Below are 13,314 nucleotides of genomic sequence, written 5' to 3'. Positions count from 1 at the left end.
GTGCATGTATTGTGCTCCTACATTGTGTTTCTAAAATGTTACTGAATTGCCTACTAGGTGTGATATATTTTTGCAATATTTTTTTTCTTATTTTTGCTGCTCTAGTTACAATATTGCCTCCATCTAGTCTTTTATTAATAATTCCCAAAGCATATCTTTTGTTATAGATTAATGACCCCAAATAATAAATTCTCATTTAGTTTTCACAAGTGATTTCTTTTGCCACTGCAAAATGTTGATTTGATTCATAATGTAAAAAAGACATTTTTGTGAATATTTATGAATTATGAAACACAATACACCATGAGCAACATTTCAGTCTTTCCATTTGCTTGTTAAATATACTAGATTTATTCAACCACTATTTATATTTTATTCACTTAAAAATGGTTCTTAAGCATCAGCTACATAACAGTTCAAGTGAAATATTCTCTATTCCAAATGATACATTTGTTCTGTGATGTGATGTGATTCATGATTCAGTATGCAGTTTTGGAATTGGACCTCATTATTTAGATCTTTTAGGAGCTCTGATTATAATGTTCAGAATTTAAGAAGGGTAATGCTTAAGTATAGTAATTATGCAAGGACTCAAAACATTTACGAATGTAAACATTTACACTAACTTGCTACAATAAAAGTACAAGATCTGTGTTTTTGTGGGGAGAAGCTTGATTTAACTGAACATGAAAAAATTTCAACACATCCTAAATTGAAATATAAAACTACAATTTCTTTCAAGGAGAAAATAAACAAATCATTTAGATTTGGAATGGCACTGTACATATTTTTTTTTTATAAGAGTCCAGTCAGTTTCTGAACATTTGCAAAAATGGAAACTCAGGTAAACTATTAGATAAATAAAGAGAGAAAAAAGGCAGAGGGTAAAATTTTCAAAAATGCCTAAGGAACCTAGATCCCATTCACATTGGATGTAAATGTGATTTGGGCTTCTAAACGCCTATGTCACTTTTGAAAATGGGACCTCAGCTCCTAAGTCATTTAGGCACTTTTGCAGATTTTACCCAGAGCCTCCAAACAGTCAAGATTTTGAAATTTTATTGCATCTTCCCTAGCAGCCACCAATTATTGTCCAATAATTTTAAAACCCCTTATTGCCTTCTGCCAAATTATGTAATTTTACACTGTTACTATGTAGAGATGGGTCAGGATGTGGAAATAGGCATTATTACTGGAACACATGATTTCAGCAGGACTTAAATATTTAACCCTCTTTTAGCCAGTACAGATTATTGGCTGTTCTACACATTTCGAAAGTCTTCCAAATGGCTTTACAAATCTGATCTGTATGTCATCATATTGACCTCAGATATGGCTGAAAAACAATATGGTTTTGTTGTAATCTCATTCACCTTATGTAACTAGAGCAGGGGGTTCTCAAACATCATTGCACCACAACCCGCTTCTGACTACAAAAATTACTTCACGACCCCCAGAGGGGGGACTGAAGCCTTAGCCCGCCCAATCCCTGCCACCTCGGGTGGGAGTGCCAAAGTGCAAGGGCTTCAGCCCAACTGCCCAAGGCTGAAGCCCTAAGGCTTTTGCACCAAACAGTGGGGCTCAGGCTATGGCTTTGGCCCCTGGCCCCAGCAAGTCTAAGCTAGCCCTGGAAACCCCATTAACATGGGGTCGTGTCCCACTTTGGGGTCTCAACACATAGTTTGAGAACCGCTGAACCATAGTTTTCATTTGTATAACTTCTTGTTAAGCTTCCTAGAAATTCACTTCCTGCTTTTACACCACCACAGTTGTTTTTATTTAAATGGAATTACTTGAAGCATGAAGATGTGTAATAGCTGACTATGATGGTGTCATCAAAAACCTTTTTACAAAAATTACATAAACATGTCAATACATAAATATGTGAGAGAGAAAGCTTATTTTATAAGACATTTCTTTTCCTGATGCTCACACAGCTCTTTGATCTGAGTAACAGCAATGCTGTGGCTACATAAGGAAGGAAACTGAAAACAGTGCAACAGTTCCAACAGATCTAAAAAGTACCCTACAAACTGTGGTCAGATGACCTGACAGCCTGTCAGATTTAAGTGCTTTCTATTTCCAAGGTTAGAATGGCATTGAAAAACTAAACAAACGCCAAGTTTCAAGTGTCTGAATTGAATTTGGCCTCAAATCAAAATCAAGATAATCACATCAGAATGGCAAAGCTGGAAAATCTCCTGAAATATAAATTACAGTTTCAGATTGATTCATTAAACTTAATACACTACACTCAAATGTCAGCAGAGGTGGGTTTTTTATATTAGACCCAGCAAACCCCAAACTATTGATTAAGCAATGAGATTTTACAAGAAAACATTTATAAGCTCATTAAGCGGTTATAATAATAGTTTAAATTATATCACATTCATTTCTAGGAATGTTTTCATTGTCATTAAGAAAAGGGCATTGCACTGGGACATTTGTATTTCTGAATAAATGCGAGGTACATGTTAAATACGAATTCACAAACATTTTGTTAAAACACTATATTTAGGAGTTTAAAAAATAATTTAGCCCACATAAAAGGTTTATGGAAGTAAAAAAAAGTCTTTAAGCTTACAGGATTGTATAAAATGCACAAAAGGAAATACTTCTACTCAAGGACAATATGTGTGTGTGTATACGATGTTATTGCCACCCCTATTTATTTTGTTATCCTCTTGGCTTTTTATGCTTTGTAGTCTATGGCCAAAATTGTCAAACGTGGGTGACTGAAATGAGGCAGCTAAATCAGTGGTTTGATTTTCGGATGTGTTATGCAAAATGCAGATCCCAGGGCTTGTCTACACTGGTGCAGCTGTGCCTCTGTAGTCATTAGTGAAGATACTACCTATGCCTATGGGGGAGCTTCTCCTGTGGGTAGAGATACTCCACTTCCCTCAGAGGTAGAAGCTGTGTTAGTGGGAGGGCTTCTCCTGTTGATAAAGTGCTTTCTGCACCGGGGGCTAGATCAGTATAATATGTTGATTTTCCACCCACCCAAGTGATGTAATTATACCAACACAAGTTTGTAGTGTAGACCAAGCCTCAGACATCTGTTTTTCTAAGATTTGTACAGGTACTTGCAACCAACTTCTAACCAGTTCGATGGGTTATATAAATCACAAACATTAACCCTCTGACAAAGAGACGATAGTATATATAGGAGGAAAATTGTATGTCTGATGGTGTCACTTAAGTCAAACCTGAGATGTAAGGAAACAGCTGATAAGGCCAACAATAATCTTGGATGCAACAGTTTCCATCTTAACACTTCTTTGTGGCCAAAAGCCAAGCCCAATATCTCCTGCCAGAGACAGGTGTCAGACAGCTCCAATGTTTGCCAAAACTAAGAGCTAGTCAGCCCCAGCCCTGCTATTTGCCAAGAACAGGAACCGACTGTTCTTAATTCTTGTAGTTGAAGGAAGGTGATCATAATAAGAAATGAAGGGCTGCAAATCTGTCCAATTTTCCTCCACAGTTTGCTCATAGGGAGGGGGAGATAGGTTATGAGAGGAAATGATCCCAGAGCTCTATTCCAGGGGTTCTCAAACTTCATTGCACCATGACCTCCTTCTGACAACAAAAATTACTACAGGGCCCCAGGAAGGGGGATCCAAGCCTGAGTCCACCCAAGCCCCACACCCTGGGGTGGGGGCAAAGCCAAAGCCGCACCTCCCCAGGCCGGGGGCCCAAAGCTGAAGCCCAAGGGCTTCAGCCCCAGGCAGGGGGCCTGTAACCTGAGCCCTGCTGCCCAGGGGTGAAGCCCTTGGGCTTGGACCCGGGCCCCAGAAAGTCTAAGCCAGCCCTGGCCACCCCTCTTCTGCCGCTAAGAGTTGTGGGAAGGTGGAGGGAGTCACGGGGCATCCTGGGTCCTGTCCCAATGCCCCGTCATGCATTGCTTCGCATCCCAGCAATCCCTGTGCTTCCGTCTGCATTTGGTGCCATCTTTCAACCGTCTGTGTACTGAGTGCCCTGCCTCTTCGTTCTGCGGGAATGGATCCCGCACTGTTCATCAGTCTGTTGCTCACTCTCACTAACATGTCACAAGTGGCAGTGGAGTTATTCCTTCAACTACAAAGGCAAAAGGAGTTCAACATTGATCTTGCCACATGTAGTGGCTATGACATGAGATTGCTTGTGGCATTCACGGAGGTGCTGACCACAGTGGAACACCGCTTTTGGGCTCGGGGAACAAGCACTGAGTGGTGGGATCACATCATCTTGCACATCTGGGATGACAAGCAGTGCCTACAGAACTTTCGGATGAGGAAAGCCACATTCATGGGACCGTATTACGAGCTCACCCCAGCCCTGCGGCGCAGGTACATGAGAATGAGAGCTTCCCTGTTGTTGGAGAAGCATGTGGCGATTGCACTGTGGAAGCTGGCTACTCCAGACTGCTACCAATCGGTCTCTAACCAGTTCGGAATGGGAAAGTCGATCGTTGGGCTTGTGTTGATAGAACTGTAAAGGGCCATTAATCGCATCCTGCTCTGAAAGACTGTGACTCTGGGCAACGTGCAGGACATTGTGGATGGCTTTGCACAAATGGGCTTCCCTTACTGTTAAGGGGCGATAGATATTCCAATTCTGGCACCAGACCATCTAGCCACCAAGTACATTAATCGGAAGGGGTATTTCTCAATGGTTCTCCAGGCGCTTGTGGGTCACAGACACTAACCGCAGGCTAATCCAGAAAGGTAGATGACACACGCATCTTTCAGAACACTGACCTGTTCAGGAAGCTGCAAGCAGGGACTTTCTTCCCGGACCAGAAGATCACCGTAGGGGAAGTTGAAATGCCCACTGTGATCCTGGGAGACCCCGCCTCCCCCTTAATGCCGTGGCTTATGAAGCCATACACGGGGCACCTTGACAACAGCAAGGAGCAGTTCAACAGCTGAGCAAGTGCAGAACGGCTGTTGAGTGTGCTTTTGGCCATTTAAAGGCCCCCAGGCGCTGCCTATATGGGAGGCTGGACCTGTCCGATGACAATATTCCTATGCTTATAGCCGCGTGCTGTACGCTCCAGAATATTTGTGAAGGGAAGGGTGAAAGCTTCACTCAGGGTTGGACTGCTGAGGCTCAGTGCCTGGAGGCTGAATTTGAACAGCCAGAGACCAAGGCCATTAGAAAGGCACAGCGTGGGGCCATAAGGATCAGGGATGCCTTGAGGAAGCAATTTGAAGCTGAAAGGCACTAATATTTGTTGCTATGCTCGGGAGTGCAGTGCTTGTAATGCTAGGAGGTGATTGTGATTGGTGCAGATGATGCATATGAAAGTGTAAGAAAATTGCCTGTTGCTTTGCAGGGCCCTATTTGCTTTCAATTAATGGAATAAAGCTTGCTTTCAAACCAAAACAATTCTTTTATTAAAAAACAACCACCAGATGGGAGAGAGAAACAAAAAACGACATCAACACTGAGGGAGATGGGGGAAGGGAGGGTCCCAGGATGGTTAAATATTTGTTTATGTCCAGGTATCATATCCAACCTTCTCCTCTGGAGTACAGTGCAGCAGGTACTGTACTTCAGCAAGGCTAAACTGCAGAGGGATGGATGTTGAGTGAAGTGAGTACGGGGAGTCCGCAGTGCTGGACTGTGATGGGGCAAGAGTGGAATGCAGTGGGTACAGACTGGAGCCAGGAGGTTGATAAGAGTGTGTTGGTGGTGTCTGGGGAATCCATGGGAAAGAGTATTGTGATAGCGGCTGCAGGGGAGGGCGGGTGCGGAGCTGCTTGGTTCGCAGTGCTAGTAGTGCCCGGAGCGTGTCCACTTGGTGCTCCATAAGGTTTAAGAGCCGCTCAGTGGCTTCTTTCTGGTGTGCCACGTTCTCCTTTTGGTCCCTCTTCTCGCAGTCCTGCCACTCCTTCAATTTCTGCTTCTCAGCCACGGAGTGCATCATGACATCATGCAAAAAGTCCTCCTTAGCTCTTCGTGGCTGCTTTCTAATTCTGCGCAGCCGTTCAGCCAGCGATAACAACGAGGGAGACTGGGCTCCCATGGTCATACCTGTGAAGCCAAAATGCAACATTTGATAAAAGCAGTATTGTTTGCAACACACGGACCACTGATTCAGTGATTTAAAACACAGACACTATTCACATATCTACCACTAACTGGCTGATCCCAGGCAAGCACACGTGAGCCACAAGACCCCCAAAATGGTGAATAACCACAGGGGCTGGGGAAATCAGTGTTCCAGGACCGTACTGTACACTGGGCACATGGCTCTTGGGGAGTGCCAGCTGTTTGTCGGGGGGGAGAGGGGGAGGAAGAGGGCTTATAATAATTACTGTACCCACATTTTCCACAGGCTCTGTTCATTATGGAAGATATCTCGCTACTGAGGGTGAGCAGGGAATCAAGGGAGGGTCTTCTCTAAGACTGCGGCTTCTGCCCTGGCCCCTATGTGGCTCGCCTGTGTGCAGCAATGGTCCCCCCACCATCCCCGTGATGGCAGAGTGGCATGGGAATGTTACCCTTAATGGGGCAAGAAACAAAGCAGCTCTGCCAAGGAACCTGCGGCAGCGGATTGCCCAGTATCTCCATGAGAGTTTCATGGAGATCTCTGAGGCAGATTCTCGTGAAGTGAGGGAGTCAATCAACACCCTGTTCCACTGCTCAGACTAGGCATGTGGTGGTACGCGCATCATACAGACACAAGCCTGCTTTCTGCAACCCTCCTGCCCCCAACAACTCACTTCAGCGATTCCCAAAATCAAAGCCACTTACCAGGGGCCTCCTCTCCTGTTTGCGCTTTGCCAACCTCCGACAGCTGTGACTGGCTAGCCTCCTCTGGGACAGAGGAGAGCTCCTGGCTGCATGCATCTCTGACCTCCGAGTCGTCCTCTGCTTCTGGGTCTCCCTCCCCCTCGACATCCTCGTCCAAGATTTCCTCCTCTTGGCTCGGTCCACTCTCGACTGGCACGCGAGCCACCGAAGTATCCACAGTGGCTTTCGCAGTGGAGGTGAGGTCACCACCGAGTATCACGTCCAGCTCTTTGTAGAACCAGCAGCTCGTGGGCGCAGCACTGGAGCGGCGGTTTGCCTCCTGCGCCTTGTAGTAGGCGTTCTGTAGTGCCTTCACTTTGACCCTGCACTGCAGTGTGTCCCAGTCATCACCCCTTTCTGTCATGCATCATGAAATCTGTCCATACATATCATAATTCCTATGGCTGGAGTGCAGCTGGGACTGCACAGCCTCCTCTTCCCAAATGCCGATGAGGTCCAGCAGCTCGGCATTGCTCCAAGCGGGGGATTGCCTGGTGCATGGAGCAGGGATGGCCACCTGGAAAGATGTGCTGAGACCACTGCATGCATCACCAAGCAAACAGGAATGGGACTTTCAAAATTCCCTAGGAATTTAAGGGGTGGGGCTCATGGTTGGTCACCTGAGAGCTGGTCAGTAGAGTTCAAACCGATGACCAAAGAGGCGAGATGAGGCATTGTGGGACACCTCCCGGAGGCCAATCGCAGCACTGTAATCAACCAGGGTGTGTACACTGGCACTGAGGTGCTGTAGCCCTGGCACAGAAAGCTGTACGCCTCTCGCCTCTTAGTTTCTGCGCACTAAGTGGCTTGGCCGTGTGCGCACCTCGGGAGTTACACCGCAGAAAGCTGCTTCACTGCCCAGAAACTTGCCAGTGCAGACAAGGCCTTATATACTTGTGTCTTTATGCACCCCAATAAAAGGAAAAAGCAAATAACCTGCACTTCAGTGTCTTCATTATTCCCAGTATATTGTTTGAACAGAGCAGAGTAAAAAGCTGAATGGATGTGTTTTTTTTTCCATTTGAAAAACAAGTAGGTAAGGTCTTAAATTTAAAAATATAATATTTTTAACAACTTTTCCAGCAAGGCAGCAAATTTTAAATACCAAATAGAAAAATCTATATTATTTGTAATCTTAGGGTTAAAACTTTAAAGTTATGACATTCACAGTTAACGTTTCCATTCTGTCTTTAACTTACCATTGTGCATTTGTATTTCTGGGATCTCCGAATATTGCAAGTTTTGGTATAGTACAGAAATTTTCCTCTTACAGTTACTATTTGGTGAAATTAACAGGAAATTCTATCAACATAAATTTGTAAAAACACAGAAAATTTACATTTTGCCTCCATTTTTGAGCAAAAAACTCTACAGTTTTTTAATACATAAATATTGCTCTAACAATCAGAAAGACTATGTGAGGCCGATGGCTGAAGAAAATGTTTTTTTAAGTTTAAAGTAATTAATTTTTATTTCAGTGAAGGAGCCTGCTCCCATAACATATAAGATTAATCAACCTAGATCTCTTCTCAGCTCTTTAGTAAGGTTGTAAGTTCTTACACAGCACCTACCACATCAGCAGATTTCCTTAGATGAAAGCAACAAGTTTTTTAAATAGGAATTTCTCGTGTCTTAAGAAAGTGGCTGCCTGGAGATATAACTGTCATTGTAGGATACAGATGTGGGAAACCTTGAACATATTAGGGAATTTGCGGGGCACCAGATGGATACATTTGGATCTGATGATTATAAAGTCTGTCTCTGAACTGTTTATTAGTTTCGGGCCCACCCCTGAGGTCTAATGAAATAAATGAACTTGTAGGAGTCTCTCTTCTCATCTGGCCCACGAGAGACTTTCAGGGGCTTCAAAAGATAAATTTGGGTTGTGAGATTGAGGGTAAAGAGCAGATGCTATTTAGCAAAAAATATATACAAATATCTTCAGTGATTTTTGTTTTGTCATTAATTTCTGCTTGGGGAATATTTTCAAATACAAATGCTTAATTAATAAGAAAAATAATCAATTACAATAAATGAAACAATGTGTCATGGAGAAAAACCCTAAAACACAACCAGCTCACAATGTTCAGGAACTTACAGACTCTTTTCTGCCCATAGTTTTGCTGTGGGAACGAGAGCGGGAGATGGTGCTGAAAAAGAAATCTTTCTTGGATGCAGACAAAGGAGGCGATCCTGTGTATTCACGTCCTGCAGACAAGCTCTCTATGCTTGGAGATGAACTGACATTTTTTGAACTTTGGCCTGTAAAACAAGCACAGAGCAACAAATCATTAAATCAGTGGAAAACTGCTCTCTCTATCAAGTACCTTTGTGTTTCAGGCTATGTCTACACTACTGTGGTAAGTCGACCTACGCTATGCAATTCCAGCTACGCGAATAATGTAGCTGGAGTCAACGTACCTTAGGTCGAGTTACCGCGGGGGGTCGACTGGAGAAAATCTCCCGTCGACTTACCTTACTCTTCTCATCGGGGTACAGTACAGGGATCGACTGGAGCGCGATCTGCTAAATTGAACGCCGGTGGATCGATCTCAGAGCGTCGATCCCTGCTGTAGTGGAGACCTGCCCAGGTGTTGCTCACTGAGATTCATAAGCAGATCAACACAGAATGAGATTCTGCAAAATTAAAGTGTGTCTGTATGCATTGTGACAAATGGAGAACTACTCTGACATACAGGCCTCTGTATATTTCTAATGAGAGGGCACAGAAAAACAATACCCAATCTTAATAAGCACATATGATACCTAATGGTACCTTAGTAATTTGTATGACACACACAATTAATATGAGAAGACTGATGTGAAGCCTTCAGTCTTACACACAATATGTGGTTGGGGAAAAGGGATGGAAATGGAAAATAATTTTTTGTTTAATGAATTCCTATATAAGGTTGTGAAGAAAGACTTTTATGATGTTCTAGTTTCTACATTTCTTCCATCATTAGGAGTTGTTCTGCATAACTATAGCTCAAGTACTAGGACTGAGAATTAAGAGCCCCTAAGAATGGAACTAAGATTTAAATATTTTAATAGATGCAATTCAGTTTAATCTTCTTGCACCAATGAGAAACAAACAAACAAAGAATATGGCTGATTTCACTTTGAGAAGTTACACCAAATTCATAGGAATCAGCTCCAACTCTCAAAGACTTTCCTTTATAAATGTTACTATCAAACCATTTGTTTCAATATGTCTGGAGAAATCCATACTAACTTGCATTAATCTTATTAGGGTTGCTAAATAAGTACAAAAAGAAAGTCAATTCTCCCTTCTGATCCCCTAGGCCCAAAACTGTATTTTCTATCATAGGGATGCAGAGCTAACACATACATTTTTTTATATGCTGACTGTATATTCCTTTATACCAGTGCAGCATCAAGCACACCAGGCAGTGCTGTAATACATAATTAAAATAAAATAAAATAAATTGAATTCACAATTTTATTATGGAAAGGTTGAGCATATAAGCTCCTGGTTCTTCAACTCACAATAAAATTTGAAATATAAATATAGGGCTCGTCACCTGTTACAAGCTATCATTCATTAGGCGCTTAAGGCCTATGGATATGTCTACACTGCAATTAGACACCGGCAGCTAGCCCGTGCCAGCTGATTCAGGCTCAAGAGGTTTGGATTGCAGGGCTGTTTAATTGAAGTGTAGCCTTTCAGGCTTGGGCTGGAGCCTGGGCTCTAGGACCCTGAGAGGTGGGAGGGTCCCAGAGCTTGGGCTGTAGCCTAAGCCCGGAAATCTACACTGCAATTAAATAGCCTCACAGCCCAAGCCCCACACACCCAAATCAGCTGGTATGGGCCAGCACAGGTTTTTAATTACAGTGTAAACATACCCTATGTCTTACTTTACCCATTTTCTCTAAAGCACAGTTTAGAAATATGAACATCAGAATATTGAAAGAAAGCTCAGAGTACACCCAGAGTATACTCTGCCTCTTAACAGCTGATCCAATCAAAGTTCTCAACAGCTGAGCTGAAGCATTATGAAGATAAGGAGATGAGAGTTCTAAAATGAAATATTTGTTTCCACTGAACATCATGTAAAAGATAGTTTTTCACTTGCCTGATGTTTGCATGGCACTATGGCACATGGAGCTACACTTCTCCAAGTCCTATGGATTTTCTGTCTAGTGCAGTGGGGAAAAAAATTTCAAGGTCCCTGAGTTCACAACAGGTAAGGTATTCAGGGAGCTAAGATAGCTTTCACCTCCACTGCTGTGGTTGATAAAGATGATATATGACAGTGGTTTTAAGAGAACACCACCACCTACAAATAATAATATAGAGGATGTAGATCAAGAGCTTCTCTTCTCCCTGTCTCATATCACTCAAGAACAAGGAGACATTCAATAACATTGACAGGTAGCAAATTCAAAACTGAAAGGAAAAGGAAAGGCAAGGAAAAACTATTCACACAATGCATAATTGCCACATGATGATGTTTAGGCCAAGAACTTACCCAGGAAGGAAATCTAGAGTTATTACAGTTAATGCTAAACACATTTTGGGAAGGAATATAAAAATCTCATGCTTCAGGGCTTAAACCACTCTACAGCTATCAGAGATTAGGATAAGGCCTTCATAGAGGGCAGTTTACTGTGAGGTTTCTTGCACCTTTCTCTGAAGCATCTGGTGCTGGCCACTAGCAGCGAGAAGATGCTGGATTAGATGGCCCACTGATCTGATGCAAAATGACATTTCCTATATTAGCAACAGAGTTAGCCTTGGCAAGAAACAAAAACTTTTATTTAGGTCAACAGGGTTGCTTTTAATATTGTTTATTTAAAATATTAATTTAATAGCCCCATAACAAAAACAACTAATATCCCAGTTTTCATGAAGTGATGTACTGTCATTAGGGCTGCAAAGATGAACTGGGATGGATGATAAAAGTGGAGCTACGATTTTTAAAAAAGCCTTTTTAAAGTGTATATGGGAAAGCGGATCTAGTATGAGGGGCACAAAATCCTAATTTGAAAGGAAAGTTAAATACTACTGCAGTGAAAAAAGTTATAAAATGCCATGAGAAATTATGGACCAGGATTCTTTTTAGTCTTCTGTATTATTTTCTCTCTCAGTTCTCTTTTCTGATTTTGCTGCTTTTGTGAATTGATATATAATTAAGACCCTACTTGAATCATGGGATGATTGTCAAATAATTGTGGACGGGTTGTGGACAAGACATTGAAAACGGCGGAAAAGTAATAATAGACCTTTATTAATTGCAATAATTTGGAAAAGCCAGAGAAAACCTATTTAAAAAAAAAATTACTGGAACAATATAAGCATTCAAGTACGATGTTATGCCTGCTACTTTTTTTGATAACCAGACATTTTGCTGCATCTATTTTACAGTCATTAATGTGCAGGGCTCCTTCTATCAGTCCCAGGTGGCTGGGGTCTTGCTGTTAGCCCCTGGTGGCGGCAGCCAGCGTCCCGCTCTCAGTCCTGCTCATGGTGGGCTCCCGCTGTCAGGCACCTGGCTGACAAAATGGCGGAGGAATCCTAATATTGCGGGATCTGCAATATCGGCAATTACGTAGGGCCTTATATATGATTTCATGAATGCTTTCGCCTGTGAATTCACTACACACTTTACAGTCATCACATTGTATGGTCAGCTGTTTTGACTGATCCCTTTTGTTTTACTAACCTCTATGACACCAGAAATCATTCACACAAAGGAAGTGACCCGCACGCATAGGTATAAAGTTACTCACTGGTTTTCTGATAATCTCCTTACAATCTGCCCTTGGTTTTACTCAAAAGCATTGCTGCTTCGGCCTTTCATGCCACTTTCACTCTTGCATATGCTATATATAATTGCATACAGCTGCTAGCATGGTCTGTATTTTGTAATGGCTGTTGCTTAAACTATTTTGAAAATTTTACAACTCCCTTTCTGTGGTAAATCACATTCTCCCCTCCAATATGGACTGCAGCTTTACTCCTTGAAATGTGTTTCCATAATAAATCCACACCACACAACATAGAGATAAAACAATAGAAAACTACAATAGAAAACAAAGTTAGAAAAGGCTGTAGAAAGCAAGAGAGAGATTAAGACACCAAAAAGCCACATGGAATATTAACACCATAGATTAAACAAAATTAAAAGACTAGGGAACACAAGTCTACTTTTTGTTTTTATATATATTTAGAAAATACATTAGCACTGTCCAGTGTCTTCTAAGGCCTCGATCCTAAAATGAGGTCCACCCATGCAAAGTCTCTTAGACGTCCAAGAGACTGGTTGACGGGGTCCCATTGTAGAGTTCTCAATAGCATTCTGATCCTTACAATATGTGCGGCACATAATACTGATGGTTTAATTTTTTGATAAAAATTATAGTTTTTCTTAAAGGAAAAGTATAAACCCAAACAAACGTGATCTTGGGAAAACGACTTCAAATGAAACACTATTTAAAAACAAACAACTGGATACACTGAAATCTTGTCTGAAGAATTGGGCCAGGACACAACAGTTAATAAGACACCAC

At 42.2% G+C, this 13,314-nt stretch overlaps 2 protein-coding genes across 2 annotated transcripts in view; both read right to left on the bottom strand.

The window, feature by feature from the left end:
* The window catches only part of TBC1D5 (TBC1 domain family member 5), a 275,327-nt gene that overhangs the window by 56,343 nt on the left and 205,670 nt on the right, over positions 1-13,314 (bottom strand). The window contains exon 17 of the mRNA XM_048838538.2: positions 8,879-9,042. Coding sequence (XP_048694495.2) covers positions 8,879-9,042 — 164 coding nt within the window. The remainder of the gene's footprint in view (positions 1-8,878; positions 9,043-13,314) is intronic.
* LOC125631604 (uncharacterized) lies at positions 5,355-8,872 on the bottom strand. Its single transcript, XM_048838540.2, has 2 exons — positions 6,742-8,872; positions 5,355-6,018 (listed from the first exon to the last, which is right to left on the bottom strand). The coding sequence occupies exons 1-2, from the start codon at positions 7,142-7,144 to the stop codon at positions 5,477-5,479; spliced, it is 945 nt and encodes a 314-aa protein (XP_048694497.1). The 5' UTR covers positions 7,145-8,872; the 3' UTR covers positions 5,355-5,476.

The sequence above is a fragment of the Caretta caretta genome, chromosome 2 (assembly GCF_965140235.1).
Source record: "Caretta caretta isolate rCarCar2 chromosome 2, rCarCar1.hap1, whole genome shotgun sequence".
Taxonomy (NCBI): Eukaryota; Metazoa; Chordata; order Testudines; family Cheloniidae; genus Caretta; species Caretta caretta.
The sequence above is the reverse complement of the archived record's forward strand: the minus strand, read 5'-3'. Positions and strand labels throughout refer to the sequence as shown.

What these genes read in the sequence shown, in the direction of transcription:
- LOC125631604 (XM_048838540.2), bottom strand. Translation starts at nt 7,144, where the DNA reads ATGACAGAAAGGGGTGATGACTGGGACACACTGCAGTGCAGGGTCAAA. An exon ending in AACAGGAGAGGAGGCCCCTG is followed by an intron (nt 6,019 to 6,741) that starts GTAAGTGGCTTT and finishes TTGGCTTCACAG; the next exon opens with GTATGACCATGGGAGCCCAG.